The sequence below is a fragment of the Prorops nasuta genome, unplaced genomic scaffold (assembly GCF_024137725.1).
Source record: "Prorops nasuta isolate Cenicafe-Biocafe unplaced genomic scaffold, Cenicafe_Pnas_1.2 PNAS00016, whole genome shotgun sequence".
Classification (NCBI taxonomy): domain Eukaryota; kingdom Metazoa; phylum Arthropoda; class Insecta; order Hymenoptera; family Bethylidae; genus Prorops; species Prorops nasuta.
The window spans coordinates 492,405-513,318 of record NW_027116813.1 but is presented as its reverse complement, the minus strand read 5'-3'; the positions used below and the strand labels follow the sequence as shown (position 1 = coordinate 513,318).

Here is a 20,914-nt window from a genome sequence, read left to right as displayed (position 1 = left end):
ATATGAAGTGAATTGTAAAGTAACATCATATGGTGAACGGATGAAGTTATTACATAACTATATTAAGATGGATATCAACAAGAAATTAAATATTCATTTTGCATAGTAAGCATAACTAATAATTTTATCCTAAAATAGGTTTTTTAGTTATCCGTTTAATCTTTATTACTTAAATTATATACCACGTACAAAGAATGATGTTATTGATGTTGCACATGTCTCCGGTTATATGTGAAGTGAATTGTAAAGTAACATCATATGTAGAGCAGATGAGATTATTAGATAACAGTTAAGATAGATACCAACAAAAAATTCTATATTCATTTTGCATTGTAAGTATCACCAATAATTTTATCCTAAAATAGGTTTTTTATTTATCCGTATAATCTTAATTACTTAAATTATATACCACGTACAAAGAATGATGTTATTGATGTTGCACATGTCTCCGGTTATATGTGAAGTGAATTGTAAAGTAACATCATATGTAGAGCAGATGAGATTATTAGAGAACTATTAAGATGAATACCAACAAAAAATTCAATATTCATTTTATATTGTAAGTACCACCAATATTTTTATCAAAAGTATAGACTTATTAGTTATGTGTATAATATTAATTGTTTAAACTATATATATACTACATAGCCAGGTTGAATTTATTGATGTTGCACATAGCCTCGCTTATATATGAAGTGAATTGTAAAATATCATCATACGTGGAACTGATGAGATTATTAGTCAACTATTATGATTCATACAAAAGAAATTAAATATTCATTTTGCATAGTAAGCATAACTAATAATTTTATCCTAAAATAGGTTTTTTAGTTATCCGTTTAATCTTTATTACTTAAATTATATACCACGTACAAAGAATGATGTTATTGATGTTGCACATGTCTCCGGTTATATGTAAAGTGAATTGTAAAGTAACATCATATGTAGAGCAGATGAGATTATTAGATAACAGTTAAGATAGATACCAACAAAAAATTCTATATTCATTTTGCATTGTAAGTATCACCAATAATTTTATCCTAAAATAGGTTTTTTATTTATCCGTATAATCTTAATTACTTAAATTATATACCACGTACAAAGAATGATGTTATTGATGTTGCACATGTCTCCGGTTATATGTGAAGTGAATTGTAAAGTAACATCATATGTAGAGCAGATGAGATTATTAGAGGACTATTAAGATGAATACCAACAAAAAATTCAATATTCATTTTATATTGTAAGTACCACCAATACTTTTATCAAAAGTATAGACTTATTAGTTATGTGTATAATATTAATTGTTTAAACTATATATATACTACATAGCCAGGTTGATTTTATTGATGTTGCACATGGCCTCGCTTATAGGTGAATTGAATTGTAAAGTATCATCATATGTAGAACTGAGATCGTTAGTGGATAACTAAGATAGATCATACAAATAAAAATTAAATACTCATTTTACATTTTAAGAAATTAACTGTGAAAGTTTATTTTCTTAAGAATTTTCATATATCAACACAAAACAAAGCAAATAGATAAACAGTTTATTACAGTATTTATTAATCATCTTAAATATATATAAATGACGAGTGAATATATATGTTAACTAAAAAAGTGTGCAGATGCAATTGCTACTGCTGCACCACTGAATAAAACGTTTGTCGGGAAAAATTTAACTTTTAAAATTATCTCATTCTTTCGTCAATTTCATTAAATGTTCTAATGAAATTACAGTGGCTAATAAAAACTTATTTTTCATTCATTTTTCTGCAATGAAGTTTTTATTTTGTGTATTCGAGGAAATTTTTATTTCATCCTGTGAACAAATTACAAATTGCTTAACAAAGTAATAACATTTTAATATAATTTATAGTCTGTCATCTAATAAGCTAAAAATACTTATATGATTTTTATTTTATTAGAAATGAGATTCTGTGCTACATGCATAAAACTGGATGATGTTCGAATTAAAAGTAATGTATAACAATAAAAAATTACTACGATAGCTTTTAATATCTAACGTCAAAGTAGTATAAACGTTTTATCGTTAGATGTATATAGTCCTGATCCGTCATCTCAAAAGTCGGGATTAAGTAGGTATACCAACTTAAATTTTTAATAGCAATAATAGTATCGTCTAGTATATTTTTCTGAAAGTTGTATCACTGCTAATCCGTTGAGTTATAACCAGAACTTGATTGCGGAATGCAAGCACAAGCACCCTCAATAATTATTCAAAACCTGTTTCCGTTAAATGTTGAATTCCACCAACCTAGCAATGTGCAGCAATGAATCTACTTGCCGCCAGAATGTATGCATCGTCTGATCGACTTTTCATATTTAAGGTTAATAAAATATAAGTCAAGGTGATGATAGAATAAAAAATGAAGCAAATAAATCTTGCTGATGAATAGTTTGTTTTGATTTGATAGAAGCAGTGTTTCTGGTAGTATAGGTTTTATCCCATTTTGATGATTTAGAGAGTTGATAATAGGTATAGCTTTTGAAAGAATTATAACGGATAGAACATCATATAATTATACATATATGTATAATTTCAACGGTAATTTCAGATTAATATTTTATTCTATTCTCTTTGTAGTAAATTATATATTATTATGAAATTAAATGTAATTATTTTTTTGCAGATTCTTCTAAATAATACTTTCATTTACACTTATCAAAATGAAACTGAGAGGTAATATGGAGTCCTGGAAAAAATTAAAGTTATTTTCATTGATCGTTATCATCTATATTATGGCTTTAATACAAGTAAGTTGTTTGAATTTTATATTAAATATCTGATGGCTTAAACTGATGTAAAGCTAATATACATCATTAAATAATTAACTTAAAAATAAATTTGCTATTACTTCAAACAGACTAATTATATCAATCAAATGTCTGCTTTTTTAAATATTCAATATTCTCCTTTCTTAAGTGTATTTTATGATTTATACCTATACTATATCATACATTTGTGTGCCTATTATACCTTCTAATACCCCTCATTCTTATTTTTCAAACGTGATATTAAGAGAGAAAGAAAGGGAGAAAGGAAAATTTAATAAGTTTTTTATAAATAAAACTAGACGTCTCAGAGTATCTCGTTAATTTGACAAAATATTTGCAGTTGTTAAATACGTTTTTAATTTATACTGTAGTACTGTGATAATATCAAATAAACCAGATCCCACTAAGCACTTAATGACAAATATTTACCAAAAATGGGTGAATAAAACAGCTTTGAATTTAATCAAATTAGTATCTGGAATTTTCTCGTTTCCAACAATTACAAAAATTATTTAAACCTATCTATAGTTTTGTTAATAATAATGATTAAAAATAATATAAGGTTGCATTCAATTTATAAAAAGCACACACTGTCTCATATCATCTTTAATAGTCAGGTGGCACTGTTAAGACTCATCTCTTAAAATTAGTATAATTACTTCATATGTAAATACAAAAGAAATCTAATAACGACGTTTGTCAGTACAGTGTTAATTGGAAAACAAGATATGAAACTTATTAGTAGATACATCAACGATAATATACATCAGATTCTATATGCTGCGTTGAATGTTTCAGCAGACACCCTAAATCCACTATTCATAAATCTGTATAGGTATTCTCAAAGCTTCAGCTCAAAGTTCATTGAAAATCTTTATTTAAATTGTGGTTTAGGGTGTGAGTCCAACCAAATCCTATAAGGTAAAATTGTACCATGTGTAGGATTGAGACTTGTCGAAAATACCTATGTTGATTGGTTAATTAACAACAAATTAGCTACCCACATGGTAATATTTTGCCTTACAGGTTTGAATGGACTCACCTTTACCACTTTTTATATCAATCATTCACTATGTTTAGCACACTGAACATTTAAATAACTGATTATAGATTCTAGGTGAGTTCACGCAGTACACTATTCGCGCCAAACACGTTAACAGTCCTAGTACGCACAGTAAATTATCTGAGTATGTAGGTAGTAAGATTGATAGAGCAATTAATTCGAATCGCGCGGTACATAAATGTACCCTCTATCAACTGATTGCTTGAAGCAAAAGTTTGACCATTCATATGATAAAATCGTAACCGCTTATTTAAATGTTGGTTAGTCCCCGTATTTTGCAAGTATAACAAAAATTTTCATAATGGTAAGAACCAAAAACAATAGCATATCTGTATACATATATATATACTGACATGTCGTTATTGCACTATACCGATACCGATAATATTCGTTAAAGTTACAGAACATATGGCCAATGATGATAGATTGCGAGATTTCCGTACCTTTACTCTGACCACCATTACCCTGTGCTGCAATAGGAATAGTAGTCAGAGTGGGGGTAGCCAATTCTCGCCATCTATTATCACTACATTTGACTACGCTGAACACATTCCATTTTTGAAAAACTGAATATCTGATCCTCCCATATTCCCAATATCCTTTACTTTCCGCCATTGCAACACTAATACGAATTAACTTGGATTATTGCAGTACTCCATTGTTTCAACAAAGACGTCGACAATTCTAATTATACCATTTTATTCTTCACAAAGAATTAGACTTTGGTGTACTAACGGTGAAGAAATGTTTGCTTTAATTTCTACAAACTCTGGTTATGATATCAAGAAAAATATTAGTAGAAATAAATTGAAAAATATAGTGTTTAGGCATAGTAAGTATTTCTAATATATTATTAAAATTGCTTTAATAACTTTTTTTCGTCCAACAGTAATATATCAATTCGAAACGGTATACATTAAACCTTTAAGCTACCATTTTTTAATTTACAAAATGAAAATAAGAGGTTTGAAGGTAGAATGAATTTATTTTTTCAAGATTCAATCGTTCGATAATGAGATTAATAATGGTGCTTTACCAAAAAATTAATGTATTTTAAATCTTTTATCACATGATAAAATTTATAAATGCTTTATGTTTTCATGCAATAAATTGGAAAAGTTGAATCAGCCATTTGTCTAGGGGGTGACCGAAAGAATTAATAAACAAATCATGTCATTTATAATCTAAATATTTCAATAACTCTTTCAATAAAATAATTATCAGTGCATTGAATATAATAAATCTAATCACGTAATTCTGCCATGACTTAATTAAATTCTCATCTTATTGATTATTGCACATATTACTTATTATTAACTTCCTACAAGCACACAATATTGCTTAACATTTTACATTCCATTTTAAAATATCTATAGGACTTACAATATTTTAAGAAAGAACATAGAACATTAAATAATATTATTGGCTATAAAATTCCTGCTCTTTAAATATATGTAATTTTTTGTAAGTTATTTTAAATTCAATGATAGCTACTGTTATTACAGCCTAGATCACTAAGTACGATTAAGTTAAGATACAGCTAAAAAAAGTAGTATAGCTCCTGTTATGTAATCTTTTAGCTTGGTTTTCATTTAAATATCTTCAGAATATTCAACCTAACGAACAGATTAATCTAATAGATATTGATTAGATCTGGTTAAAATTTTAAACATGGCACTGTAGAATATAATATATCTAATGCATTTAAACTTTATAAAAATAAAATACCTGTTATCATTTAACAAAAACATTAAAAATTTCAGATGATTATCAAATTCTTAAGGATATTCAAAGGAATCTTCATTTAAATATTCCAAATGTGATGTTGACTCGATTGGAAAAAATTAATGGTAAGACTAGCCATTCAGGTAAAATGTTAATACTGCTTTTTGTAATTATTTGTTAAGCTTCATTACACTTACTTGTGGTTAAGTTTATCCATGGTTAAATATTTACTTGCTTACATTACAAATTAAGTTATAGCTGAAAGTAACTGAATATCTTCACTTGACTAAGTTTTGTAAGACTGAATAGTGGTCATAAATAAATAATTCTTATAAAGTGAGTAGTTTCAAAGGAATTAAAAAGGGTGGTTAATTAATCTGTATTATATAAACTTATGTATCTACTTCTATAGTTTTAATAGTTTAGTATTATCTAAGTATTGTTCAACAAGAGAAAGCTATTTTTTACAAACTTAAATTGTTGGATGCATAAATTGCTTTTGATCAACAGTTATATAGGGTAATCCAGACAAAACAACTCTAACCATTTAAGTAAAGTTCTTTTTTACTTCATAACTATAAGAGATATCAATCTTTTGTGTGAGATCTTTTTATGGTGTCTTTCAATTGGCATTCATATAGGTTTAAAACCCAAAATTAATTTCTGTATTCAAAATAATACGCAAGGACGTTAAATTTAGATTCTGACTGTTTCATTTAACAAACTCTATATAAGTTAGATGATTGGTAGACTGCAACATTTAGTGTGTAGGATTTAGTTTACCTACGTAAAACTAGTGTCTTTTATATGGTACTAAAATTCACATCAAAAAGAATTATACTTAACCCACTAATGCTGAAGGAATATAATTCTAGTAATTATTTTAAAATTTCATTTTCCCTATTAAAATAGTAGAACTTTTAGTTAAAAGTTATATATTCTAGTGATTGTGAGTAGTATGGTTTATAGCTAAATTGTAATGAACTGGCTCTTGTAACTGTCGACTGAAACTCTAGAATAACTTCAACCTTCTATTGATTATTATATATATACATATTAATATATTAAAGACTGATATATTATTTTCAGGTATTGAACAGTTCAATAATGTATTTACTATTAGAGATGAAAGTATGGATGAAAGTATTGCAAATATTAATTACCGTTCTTTTAACTATCCTGATATTATGGATTCTTCGAAAGGTAACAACAAATTTACAAAAAAGTAACACGTATATTTATTTGGAAATTTAAAACAGATTAATGTTTTAGATGAGAAATTATTAAATACTTCTAAGATTGATAATTTCCTTAATGAATGTGAGCTAACCGAAATACCTCTATTAGATAACGTCACATTATTCGAGAAAGAAGCTGTAAAGAAAACCGCGGCTTCTACTCCATTTAAACCTGCAGAATTAACAGAAAACTGTCTTTCGCAATTAATTATAACGGATAGTTTGTTAAAAGATATTACATTTATTGAAATACCTCCAACAAATAACACTACATTATTAGAAAAAGGAGATAGCGGAAATAGTTCACCGTTTACTTCGTCTAAGCCAATTATAATCGAAGATAAAATTCTTTCCTCTCAAGAACAAATTGAAGGTAAATTTCATGATTTAAGTAAATAAATTTTCAATTAATATTCATATATAAATTTCGTTACAGTAATGATACAATTGAAAGGTATATCTAATACAGCTATTAGCACTCCATGGCTTATTCCTCAGAGAAGTCCAGATGAATTGGGTGAGTACATAGGAAATACATTTTATCATAAATTTAACAATGAACTCATGGTTAGCTTCTAACTGCGCACTACTTTATGTTATTATTGCGCAGAGTATCAATTTTTCACGAGTAGAGAAACTTACGTAGGTATTGCATACAATATTTTTATCATAGTAGCCTGCAAAGTTAGAATGCGAAGCACATTTTGTTTCATATAATATGTACAAAATATATTTTGCGTATCGAAAATACTATGTGAACAGCAAATTTGAGCAGTTCTGTACTGAAAATTGGGTGTGTACAATACAAATAAAAAAGAATTCAAACCACTGTAGCTCAGAATAAAATGAGTATAACAATATTGTGAAAAATTCAGAATGAAGCATAAAACGTTTGTTTTAAAAATACATAAACCATATTATAAGTCGTACTTTTATTTAAAAGCCGCTAAAAAAAATAGAATCGTATAACTTTGCAAATAAAGGCCCTCGCTAAAAAAAATATGCACGACTGAAATTAATAGAAGTTATACATAAACAAAACTAAATCCATCTTTTAGTATATTATATGTTTTTCTTACAATGGCTCCCAACGATATTTACACGATCATGTTTCATAGAGTTATCGATAATTATACAGAAAAATAGGAGTTTTTGTCACATATGCAATATCTCATGCAAAGGAAATATTTATACTGACTTCTTTATGGAAACGTCAAAAGAATAAAAGCAATACTTTCAAGTGTATTTAGCTTGTATGCAATTGAATTTTAAAATAATTCCACATCTTAAGTAATACAAGACGTAATGCAGAGTGTAACGCATGGTTATAGTAAATATTGTAAACACAGTTTCATTGGACCGTTTTAAGTAAAATAGTCAAATAAAACTTTCATTTATCTTGCACCAGTTTTAAATCATTTTCATTTTTAATTTAGTTTATAACATTGTTCAGAATTAAAAGCGAAAGAAAGAGAAAGCACTTGCTCTTGTTACCTTTGTAATTCTCTTTCTCATTCTTGCTGCTAATGCAATGTTATAACCTAAGTAAAAATCAAATAATAGAAAAATGGTACGAGATATTAAAAATAATTTTGTATTTTTTACACAAAGCAGTTTAAAGAATTTGTGGTCAAGATATTTCTTATGAGCTAGGTTTGACCATGTTTTTTTCTTAAATCTAAATGTTGTTTCTTATTATTTCTAGTATAATTACAAAGAATACTACTGATTACGTTTAATTTTTAGGTGGAGATGAAAATAATAATGATTACGAAGTTTCTAATAAGGATGGCCAGTTAAACGGGAATTCAGATATTAGCGAGCCTCAAAATGTAAAGGGAACAACGGTCGTTACTGCAATTGATAATTTGGAGGAAGTTGTAGATAATTTTGAGGAAAAATATTTGGATCATGAAAATGAGAATGATCCAGATTATGTTCCATCTGATCAAAGCATCCATTCAGACGAAAATATACAGACATCGAGGAAAGAAGCAAACGAAGAAAGCGCAGGATCACATGGCTTAAATGTGTCTTTAATGGATAGAGCAGTCGGTACTGCAATTCGTAACTCAGAAAAAGTTGTTGTTCAACATAGTAGCGACGGAACCAAAAAAAATTGTTGTTTTTATTGTAACAAATTTTATTCAAAACTTTCGAGACACTTGGAAACTGTCCACCGCGAGGAGGTAGATGTGAAACGATTTGCAGTACTTCCGAAAAACAATGTGGAGCGTAAGAAAATTATTGCTGAAATCAGAAAAAGGGGAAATTTTCTTCATAATACTACGTCATCTTTAGAAACCTGTAATTTCGTTGTTAGTCGTCGCCCAAATATTGAAATGCCGAGAACAGCGGATTATTATATACCTTGCCCAAGCTGTAAAGTATACCTAAGTAAAAAAACAGCTCATGTACATGTCAGATTATGTACTAACCGAGGTGCGCGAAAAAGTCACTCAATAAAAGTTTTAGGGCGAAGACTTGTTCCAAATGTTCACGAAAAAGCATGTTTTACATTAAAAAGTAAGGTTTTACCACCGTTACGACAAGACATTGTGACATCCGTTGTTCGGAATGATGAACTGATTGTTATATACGGTAATCATCTATGCAATAAATATAAACATTCGGCTCATCATTTTAAAATGATACGTGCACAGTTAAGATTAATAGCACGTCTATTATTAACGATGAAAGACTTAAGAGATGATATTGCAAATTTTGAAGATATTTTCAACCCCAAATTTTACGACACTTTTATAAAAGCTGTTAATATTATTGGAAGATATGACCAGACTAAAGAACTATATCTTTCTCCGAAAACGGCTGCAACTATTGGCACGTTGATATCCGATATTGGTCAGCATTGGATATCAGAGTGTATTAAATATAATAATGTTCAAAAACAAACGAATGCAGAAAATTTTTTGAAAATAAAAAAAGCTAATTACACGGCGGAAGTTAGTAAAACAGTACTTGAGTCTCAAACACAAATTCGAAGGCATAAAAAAACAGTACTTCCAAGTGTAAACGATATCAAGAAATTAACAAAATTCTTGTTAACACGAAGAAATGAAGCCCATAAAAAATTGCAAGAAAAATTCGTACTAACAGCATGGCATGCTTTAGCGGAAACAACTCTAATTACCATTCAACTTTTTAACAGACGCCGACCAGGTGAAATGGAGAGAATTTTATTGGACGATTTTAATAACTATCAGCGAATTAGTAAGAATGAAAATCCAGAGGAGTATGCCTCTTTAAGTAAAAGAGGACGAGAGGTTGCAAAGCGGTATGTACGTTTTCAAATTAGAGGAAAATTAGGCCGGACAGTTTCCGTTCTGCTAGACAACGGCATGCTTGAGAGTATTAAGATGATGTTAAAATACAGAAAAAAAGCAAGAGTTCACGAAAACAATAAATATGTATTTGGATTACCTGGTCCAGATAATCTCGTGGAAAAGCATCTAAATGCCTGTCAGTTATTGAGACGTTTTTCAAATGAATGTGGCGCTGATATGCCTGAGACATTACGCGGGACAAAACTTCGAAAACATGTAGCAACGAACTGCATAGCTTTAAACTTAAGTTCCAATGAGGTTACCGATCTTGCCGATTTCATGGGTCACCACGAAAAGATTCACTTAAAACATTATCGGCAGCCCTTGCTTTCTAAGGATATTTTGGGAATATCAAAAATTTTAGAGCATGCGCAAGGATACAACGATAGTGATTGTAGCGATGATGAAAATAATAATTTGGAGAATGAAAATGTTAATGGCGAAAACTATAATAAAAGTGACAAAAATATACAGGAAAATGAATTGTCAGGGTCGAGTGATGGTAAATTAATATTATTTAATTACTAATTTTTCATGTATTTATATATATTCAATTTTTGTATTTACAGAATCTGAATATGAGAGTCCTAATAAAAACGATACGTCTAATAAAAGAGAAAGGAAATTCAATATAGGTAAGTTAATCTATTTTTACTTAATTGATGTTTAAAGTTATAATGCTTAAAAAAATTTATACTATTAATGTATTCCTTTCATCTAGGTCATGCAAATAATGCGAAAAAACGTCAAAGAATAATGTGGACGGAAGAAGCAAAGTCAACTGTTCTTAATGCTTTTTATGAAAATATGAAGAAAAACAATAAAACTCTGCATACGAAGGAAATACAAGCATTAATAAATTCAACACCTTGTTTAGAAAATAGAACAGTTGCTCAAGTACGTACTTGGTTACATCTCCAAAAATCCAAATTTTTTTGATTTTTTATAATTTGTTTTAAGTCTAACTGCTATAAAACCGAAAAATATAAAGGTTCTCATATTTTAACTATCGCTTTCACGTGTCTGAAAAACTATTTATCGATTAAATTTTTTTTTACTGATTTTGCAACAGTTTAATAATATATATAGTAATAGCAACATTAGGATTTTAGATATTTGAGAGCGAAAGTTGAAAATGGGAAAGCGTATCTTTATCAACATATTTCTTAATGTATACACGGCCTGAAAATATTCATAATTCCTTTAGGGGTATTGTATGTGGAATGGAAGGTACGATCGTCGAATTATTACGTGTATCTTTGTTTAATACTCTTTTGATTTAGTCAAAGTATTAGCACTAGCGAAAAAAATATAGAAGGAACCAATAAACTATGATTTTATATACGTTTGTGTGAGCAAAAGTTTTATTTTAAGGGATATCGTACAGAGATTAATTATTTTGTTTATTTTAATTGTAAACAATTTTGGCACAAATGTTTAACATTATGAATGTTTATTATAAATTTATGTATTATTAAAAAAGCGTTAATATTATATGTCAATACTCAAAAATTACTATATTAAAGCAATGTTGCAATATTTTTTGAAAAATGTATTTTTCTATTTAGTATACTAATTAAAACTGTTTTTTTCAATTATCTTATGGTTGACAAACGAAACAAAAAATCTGAAGAATTTGCAGGATTACTTTCTGATTTATTATTCTTTTTTTCATAGGGGGAAAATGTGGAAGATGTAAAAGACTGTCTTCATTGAAGTAAATTGTCGAAAAAAAATTGACAAACGTAGGGTTAGGTTATATTTTTTACCACATAGTATCTGCATAACTGGAAAAAAACTACTCAGAGAATTTGTTGTAGTTATTCACGTCGTACTGGTGTTGGATTAGATTAATTACTAAACGAAATGATATAGAGCACATAAACCTAATTCAAGAAATCTGAAACCAGAGCGAAAGCAAATTATCTTGAAACAGCTTATGCTTCCGTTTTCAGTTGCTTTAATAATAGTGTATGCAGTTTTGCTACCTAGTTTCGTCTGCCATTATGTTCAACATACTCTTGTGCACAAGGAAGCAGTGAAGAAAATATTTCCATAATTTAGTTTCAATGGTTAAAAGGGTAAATTTGGACAAAAATTATACGCAATTGCTTATTGTTTAAAGAATATCAGTGACATAAATGCATCGTCAAAAAATTACTACGTGATTTCTAATCTAAATTTTCACTGAAATGTAAATATTAATCACATGTTCCAATATTATATCCTCGGTATTTTAAAAAATTTTCAGTACCACTTAATAATAATTTTTTGGTATTTTTGAAATCAAAAAGTAAGTAAATCTTTATAAAAATAATTTTATATTTAATATAACCAAAACGCTTTTAAACTAATAAAGTTGTATAAATTTTTGAGTACAATCAGGCATAGGCTTTAGGGAAACGGTTTATACAGGGCGTTTTTTAACTAGCGCAAAAATCGACATAGTGAAACAAACATAATTGGCGTCTATTTATGTCTCACTGTGTCGATTTTTATCCGATAATTGGAAAACGCCCAAAAATATATAGTCTCTACATAACCAGTCTCCACATATTAATTTTTATAAGATTCAAATTTTATTAAATATAACAATGAAGCATGAGCATCGGTGTGACTACATTGTTACGTGTTATATCTACAGTTTATTTGACTCGTTTCCAGCTTATTCCACCCAACGTTCAATTTCTCTCTTTCTCTCTTTCTTCTTATATCATTTAAAATATGTTTTATAGATACTCTGACACCATTACCAGTGAAGAATGTCTTCGATGCCGTAAAGTTACTGCTAGCAAATAACATTAATTTTATCCACCTCCGTCTACGAGTTTGCTTCTAAACATTTAAGATGATAGTTTCGAAGATGCGTATCCAATGTGTTTTCAAACTATAGTAGCATAAGTGTTCGAGGCTTTGCTCTTTTGAAATACATGAGGTACATACTATTTAGTTCGGAGACTCATATAGTTATGAATTGTTTAGTTTGGGGACTCGTATAGTTATGAATTGCTTAGTTTGGGGACTCGTATAGTCATGAATTGTTTAGTTTGGAGACTTCTGTATTCATAAACTGTTCACTTTTGGGACAAGTGCGATATTATACAATGCGACACGCGTTATATGTATCTAACAGAATCGATAACAAAGAAATGGACTATTATTTCAGAAATATAAGATTTGAAATAAGTGTTTACACCAAAAGCTATTTAAATAAATAAGGTATGTCAGAAGAATTTATTCACTTGACCATGGATAAATTACCTTTAAGAGGACAGCATTTTTCCATTGGAACTGATTATTTATTTTGCAACAAATCTATCCATGTATGCAATGTAAAGCATATACATATAAAACAGGCGAATTTTTAAGTGGCTAAACCCGTCATCTACAGGCTAACAATAGTCATGATTTTCAAATCGCATATTCTTTTTCTTAACTTCAAGAGAGCTTTTTATGCATACGGTGTTAATATATTATTTACATTATACGCTTATTAGCTATATAGAAAGCGCCACCTGTAAATTACTGTCAGTATGATTGCCGAGTAACAAATTTCCTGGAATTATAGTTGAAAATTGTACAATGCAACGTTCATCTTAGGCATAAGCTTCTTCAAAGCTGAAAAGCTATTTTCAACCTTGACCTGCACAATAATCCTTAATGTATTCGACGAAACAGTTAACCAGTTTATTCATATACAGCTATTGTATCCTCGATTTTATAAAAATATCTTCAGATCTCGTTCCGAATATCCTTTGATATTATCCAACTGAAAGAACGAGTAAATCATTATCATAGAAACTTAAATTTAATGGATTCTAGATAATTTTAAATTTAGTAAGCTTCATCATTTTTTTAGTACAATAATCCCTGTTATGGATGCAACGTTTTATATTAATTGAAGTCTTGAAACTAATAAATTCCTTCCAAAGAATTTTCTTAAGATGTTAAATTTTATTAAATACAATACTAAAGCTTTGATTTGGGTGTTACCAGCTTAGCTATTATTGGTATTTATAACATATTTTGTTTTCTTCGAACTTATTCTATCAACAATTTATTCTGCCTGTTCTCTCTCTCTCTCTCTTCTCTTCATTCAAATTCCATTCCATAATCTCTGTAATATTTTTATGATTCACACAAAGTGGTAATTTTATGAGAAATCCATTAATAATGTAGAATTTTTATTATGTGTATCATCCACACAGAAGTACCTGTTAATCAACAGTCATGTGTTTGATCATCTCCATATACTTCTTACATTTATGTTAAGGCGACATGAAATCCATCCTATACGTACTATTGAAATATTTCTGGCTTAAAATGGTTAGTTTAGGTACAGTGATGAAGTCTGATATACTTTTCTATGGTAATGTCCTAGTTTTGCACAATATCAAACTGAATCGTCGGTCTTTGAGTTATATAGCGTACGTCGATACTTCTCTCGATATTGTTGATATTGCATGATTTTAATCTTCCCATTCATCCTATCATATCCGCAATCTAATCATTATCCTATTTTCTGACCATTGAAATTAGTTTTGTATCCATTTAAATTAACTGCTCATATCGTATTACTTTTATATTGTACTTATATTCTGGTTTCACCATTATTAATATGTCATTCTTTGTAGGCAATTGAAACTATCTCTAACTGTAGTTTACTATATTCCTATATTTTTTCTGATTAAATATTACTTATATCTCGAATGTCCTGAATTTATTCAATTTTCGATTTTTATACGATTAAAATTACACTTCTCATAGCAAATTTCAATGCTACAATCTCTTAAATAACTTTAATACACATTAGAGGTTTATTGAGCTATTTGAAGTCTTCCAACTGATCATTTAATATAAACTATTCAATACTTCCAGGACTGTCCTCAAATTAATAAATTAATATATCTTAACACTTTAGGGACTGTCCTGAAAGTGTTAAATTAATATATTTGTATACTTCCGAGACCGTCCTCAAACTATCCAATTAATGTAGATTTTTTTAGGGACGGTCTCCGAAAACGATAAAAGTCTTTAAACTGTGTAATTCTTACCTCAAAATGTCTCCAAAATATTCAAATGACATAGATATATATATATATCATTATTGTAACACGTGACCGTATTTTGTTTTTGGCTATAAATTACAACGGTTATCACCTGCGTGAGCATATTATGGTTCTCGTATATAAAACTATTTACGTAACAATAAAATTTATTCTTTAAATGAAGAATTGAATGAGAGTGATACACTGTCCATATTGATCAGAGTGCAATATAATATTAAAGTTGGTAAAATAATAAAATGTTATAGAGTATATATATATATATATGTGCATGTTTACGAAATATAATTTAAACGTCCTAATAAGTTTTATGGTGTTTCAAAAATGGAGATATTAAAAGGAAAAAGAGGCTGCAATATATATGCACACAATGATTATTGCTATAATATCGATAAGCGTGACAATATTACATATCGCTGTAATACTAGAGCTTCTACAAAATGTCCTGGGGCAGTTAAATTTAAACATGGTAAAATCTGCTTACTGAAGGAACATAATCATCCACCTTCTAAGTATGTTATTGAGATATCAAAACTTAAAGAAGAGATGCTGGCTCTTTGTCGAGATACCGTTTTAACAGCTAAAGAAATTTTTGATAGCGTGTGCAGGAAGTAAGTACAATATATATATTACATTTTAAAAGATATAGATACCTTCCTTCTTTTCTAATGAAAATAAATAAATAATGTTTTCTCGTAATTTCGAGATCTTTTCCTTCTATACAACTTAATACTATTCTTAATAACATATGCATTATTTTATACTCTCAAATCTCTTTCCTATAGATATCCAACGGAAGCAGCTTATATCACATTCCCTTCAATCAAGAGTACCTTAAACGCAGAAAGACTTAAAAATAAGCCTAAGAACCCTACGACACTGGCTGCTTTACCTGCGTTAATGATGAATTATGCACCTGTAATGCCGATTTACAAAGGAACTGCCCAAATAGGAAGTGAAATAGCAGTTATATTTTCTACAGATACTCTGATGGATCTACTGGCTTCATCAACAGAAATATTCGTTGATGGAACATTTTCTGTAAGAAATTACTTTCAACTTTTACAAAATGAAACATTTGTTATTTTATATTTTTCTTATTCACTTTATACAGGTTTTACCTTCTGCACCATCAATTTCTCAATTATATTCAGTTCATGTTTGTTATAAGGATATGGTTTTAGTATAATTTTTTTATTCTGTATATTAATTGTATTTTGCTGAACCTCTAAATATGAATGGTAAATATCTTTATTGCAGGGTATAACAACAATGCTTATATTATGTAGCTCCCGAACCTCGTTAATGTATTCGTGCATGTGGGATAAAATTTTGGAGCTGATACCGCAATTAAAGGCCAATTTAAAATATGCAATGATTGATTTTGAAAAAGCAGCTATTAATGCTTTGCAGTTAAAGTTCCCAGATATTAAACTGCATGGTTGCTGGTTTCACTACAAACAGGTTTGAATAAAAATTAGTCTTATTATAATTCTTCTTTGAATAATTTTACTTATTCTTATACATATGTATAAGTTACATATTTCCCTTTTAATTTTTAAATTTTAGGCTCTTCTTCGTAAATGGGTTTCACTTGGATTAAAGAATTTAGCTCAAGATATTTTGTTAATGGCAACAAATTTAGCATTGGCTCCAGCAAGCTGTTTTACTGATGGAATTATTATTATTGAAAAGGAAATAATGGAAGTCTATGGTGGAAATTTAATGTTTCTTTTATTTTTAAAGTATTTAAAAACAACTTGGTTACCTATTTCGACTATGGTATCTGTTTACAATCATTCACATAGGACCAATAATATAGCCGAATCATTTCATAATATTATTGCGCAAAAAATTGGCAAAGGAAATAAAAGTATATGGACATTTCTGGGTATTCCACAGTGCACCAAAAAATCTATAATAATTTCATATTATTAAAAAGAATTTACATAGTATTATATTTTATTATTTTATGTAGATAAATTACAAACTGTTATGTTGGATGAGATGATTAAACATTCGCAGTTAAAAGTAAGTAAAGTGGTTAAACGATTTCGATCCAAAATAGACATAATAAGAGATATGAAAATAAAAGATGCACAAAATAAATTACAACATAAAAGGTTTGACTTTTTAATACTAATTTTATAATTATCACAATTTAAAAATACATTATTTCAATATATTATATGTACATACCTATTATAAGATCAACATATATATATATATATATAATTATTTTGTTTAATTATAGTACTTTTAAGTATTAATAAACATGCTAAACTTTTATTTTAGGATAACCCTCAAAGAATTTCTTTTATTTAATAAAGGTACTGGCAGCTACAACTAAGATAGAATTATATATGAATGTATTTAACTGTGAAGAATGTTTAACAAATGTTTAATTTAAATATGCATAGACTTATAATAGCAGCATAAACATTAAAACTGTAATATTACATGTAGGACATTTATCGTTGGCTACCTGTTCTGAACATTTACCACATAAAGCAACATGTCCGCATGGTACACAAGCATGTGTTGCTTTCTTATTACATACAATACAAAAACGTTTCTTTACACTGTTATTTGTTGAATTCAAAACAACTATTTCTACTGTTGAAAAATTTGTATCTCCTGAATTTAATAAAATCATCTCGCTTCTCGAATTATCATTTGTTAAATCTTCGGAAAATAAATTATCGTTTTCATCCAACAGTACTGTATTTATTAGCATTTCTCCAGAAAAGACACCTATAAAACAAATTCCTGCTCTAATCTATATGCGATGTAAATTTCTGTCAAATAGAAAATATATATACACATGTAAAATAATTCTTTTTAAAACTTTTACCACACTAAGAAAACTTTTCTATACAATTTATATATCTACTCACAAAAATTAACAAATTTAGCTTCAATAACGTCGAAATAGCTAAAATTTTATTAACCAATTTAACTATTAGAGCTTTAAGTACATATTTTTTCTTATTATATGTACATTACAGGTATCAATTATTAAAATATATGTTTGTGATAATAAATTAATTGACTGTATTATTACCTTCCGAAGAAATTTGATTCGAAAAGTTATTATGAATATCTGATATTATTGACGGATTACATTCCTTAATTACTTCGCAATTGGATTGAAGTTGATCTTTAATACTTTTTGTATTATTATCAGAAGCTGCTGTTTCGACTATAAATTATATAAAAAAAAATTACGTTAACAATATTAAAAATGAATACCTATAAATATAAAATGAAATATGAAAAAATATACCTGTACAGCAATTTAATAATAGTGAGGTCTCTGCTATTTCGTCATTTAATTCAGATATAAAGTTTAAAGATGAGATTGTATCTGAATGTGAATGTATCACATTGTATTTAGAACAATCATGATATAAAGAGCTGTCAAAATCTCCTAATAATGAATTTCCTGTTTTAGTTGCTTCAGTCATCGATTGAAGACCTTTCTTACTTTTAATATTATTATTTGAAATTACTTTTTCTACGGCAAAAGTACAATATGTATATACATATTACAACTTTAAATGTATTAATAAAAATTATTATTTTTCCTAAAACATAATAGAAAAGTTACCTGTACCATTATTTATAAATAATGAAGGATCTGTTATTTCCTCAGATAATTCAGATTCCACTGAAATAAAAGACGATTATAAATAAATATAATTCTTATACATTCAATTTCATAAATACAAAATATATATAAAAAGTTGAATGACATAAGACCACTGTTTAATACTAACCTTCATCATTAAAAATCGTCTTTTCAATTTCAAATAATTTATCTTTTACATAAAACATTTTCAGGAAATGTTCTAATGATACCCTATAATCAATTAAAATTTGAAACTATAAAGCATTACCTATATAATAATATATACTTCAAGTTAATTACAATTTGTAGTAATGAACGATAAAATTTTATGTTTAATAACACAATTTAAGATTATATAAACTGTAGTACCTTTTGTTTAACAGATCCTCTTTACTTCGAAATATTTTTCGATTTTGATTACGATTTGCGACTGTGCGAGGCCTTCGAGGAAAAAGTCCGTTTTTTAACCGAGCTAAATCTAGCTCTTGATCTGTCATGAGATTTTTCAATTTCTCTAATTGAAGATACAATGAATAATGCTTACGTATATTAATATATGTACATATACCAAAAAGATTTTAAATAATAAATGACTCATCATATACGTACCTAAAAATATCCAAATATTTAAGTTGTTTGTCCCCATTTTTTGTCTCGCATTTCTGTGAAATGATTCTACAATATTATTTGTCCTAATAGCGCATTCAGAAACTGATATCTTCTCTGCCATAGGTAGCCAATAAACTCTCATATATCTCAGAAATTGTAAAATAGCAGGATATTTAGTACATAGCTTATCCGCTTCGACTTGCATTAATTTTAAACCTTTAGGAAATAATTCAACAGGCGCTAATGGTAAAGTCATTGACATCAAAAGAATATCGTTAGGAGCGTAAGTCAAATTTAAACGACGCCATTTCCTATAGACTGCCTAGAGAACGCATTAACAGATATGTAAATCATAGTAATTCAAATACACGTATATGAAAAGATCAGTTAAAATTGTAATATATATTTAGGTACACACTTGATTGTAGTGAAACCAGCAACCATGCAATTTAATATCTGGGAACTTTAACTGCAAAGCATTAATAGCTGCTTTTTCAAAATCAATCATTGCATATTTTAAATTGGTCCTTAATTGTGGTATCAACTCCAATATTTTATCCCACATGCACGAATACATTAACGAGGTTCGAGAACTGCATAGTATAAACATTGTTGCTATACCCTATACAATGTTCATTTTAATTTACATATTCCATATAAATATACCTATAGATAATTTAAAAACGATTTTTACCGTATCCATGTAACGAGTGTGAATAGAATATACTTGAGCGATTGATGGTGTTGAAGGTAAAACCTATATAAATTATGCAAATGAAACAATTATTTCTTTTGAAAAGCATTAAAATAACTTAAATACTTACAGCAAAAGTTCCATCAACAAAAATTTCTGTTGATGAAGCCAGTAGATCCATCAGAGTATCTGTAGAAAATATAACTGCTATTTCACTTCCTATTTGGGCAGTTCCTTTGTAAATCGGCATTACAGGTGCATAATTCATCATTAACGCAGGTAAAGCAGCCAGTGTCGTAGGGTTCTTAGGCTTATTTTTAAGTCTTTCTGCGTTTAAGGTACTCTTGATTGAAGGGAATGTGATATAAGCTGCTTCCGTTGGATATCTATAGGAAAGAGATTTGAGAGTATAAAATAATGCATATGTTATTAAGAATAGTATTAAGTTGTATAGAAGGAAAAGATCTCGAAATTACGAGAAAACATTATTTATTTATTTTCATTAGAAAAGAAGGAAGGTATCTATATCTTTTAAAATGTAATATATATATTGTACTTACTTCCTGCACACGCTATCAAAAATTTCTTTAGCTGTTAAAACGGTATCTCGACAAAGAGCCAGCATCTCTTCTTTAAGTTTTGATATCTCAATAACATACTTAGAAGGTGGATGATTATGTTCCTTCAGTAAGCAGATTTTACCATGTTTAAATTTAACTGCCCCAGGACATTTTGTAGAAGC

General features: G+C 28.4%; 2 protein-coding genes across 4 annotated transcripts; both read left to right on the top strand.

The window, feature by feature from the left end:
- The first annotated feature begins 911 nt into the window (after positions 1–911).
- On the top strand, positions 912–14,089 carry LOC136779334 (uncharacterized). Of its 3 annotated transcripts, none has more exons than XM_066736868.1 (11): positions 912–2,572; positions 2,658–2,781; positions 4,517–4,697; positions 5,629–5,715; positions 6,680–6,793; positions 6,863–7,201; positions 7,265–7,345; positions 8,575–10,674; positions 10,742–10,807; positions 10,894–11,069; positions 11,850–14,089. In XM_066736868.1, exons 2-11 carry the CDS (start codon positions 2,695–2,697, stop codon positions 11,886–11,888), a joined length of 3,270 nt encoding a protein of 1,089 aa, XP_066592965.1. In that variant the 5' UTR covers positions 912–2,572; positions 2,658–2,694; the 3' UTR covers positions 11,889–14,089. The 3 variants fall into 3 exon arrangements, with proteins under 3 accessions (XP_066592965.1, XP_066592966.1, XP_066592964.1); XM_066736869.1 differs by lacking the exon at positions 11,850–14,089 and adding an exon at positions 11,380–11,824 and having other exon boundaries at positions 6,938–7,201; XM_066736867.1 differs by lacking the exon at positions 11,850–14,089 and adding an exon at positions 11,380–11,824.
- A 1,258-nt stretch (positions 14,090–15,347) lies between these two features.
- LOC136779301 (uncharacterized) lies at positions 15,348–17,588 on the top strand. Its single transcript, XM_066736832.1, has 9 exons — positions 15,348–15,356; positions 15,416–15,487; positions 15,545–15,849; positions 16,024–16,279; positions 16,353–16,421; positions 16,499–16,702; positions 16,808–17,129; positions 17,217–17,361; positions 17,534–17,588. Exons 1-9 carry the CDS (start codon positions 15,348–15,350, stop codon positions 17,586–17,588), a joined length of 1,437 nt encoding a protein of 478 aa, XP_066592929.1.
- Positions 17,589–20,914: the final 3,326 nt, after the last annotated feature.

Coding starts and splice junctions, on each gene's coding strand:
- LOC136779301 (XM_066736832.1), top strand. Junction 15,850..16,023: donor TTTGATAGCGTGTGCAGGAA/GTAAGTACAATA, acceptor TCTTTCCTATAG/ATATCCAACGGAAGCAGCTT. Junction 17,362..17,533: donor AATAAATTACAACATAAAAG/GTTTGACTTTTT, acceptor CTTTTATTTTAG/GATAACCCTCAAAGAATTTC.
- LOC136779334 (XM_066736867.1), top strand. CDS start 2,695: ATGAAACTGAGAGGTAATATGGAGTCCTGGAAAAAATTAAAGTTATTT. Junction 7,346..8,574: donor GAGAAGTCCAGATGAATTGG/GTGAGTACATAG, acceptor TTTAATTTTTAG/GTGGAGATGAAAATAATAAT. Junction 10,808..10,893: donor AGAAAGGAAATTCAATATAG/GTAAGTTAATCT, acceptor CCTTTCATCTAG/GTCATGCAAATAATGCGAAA.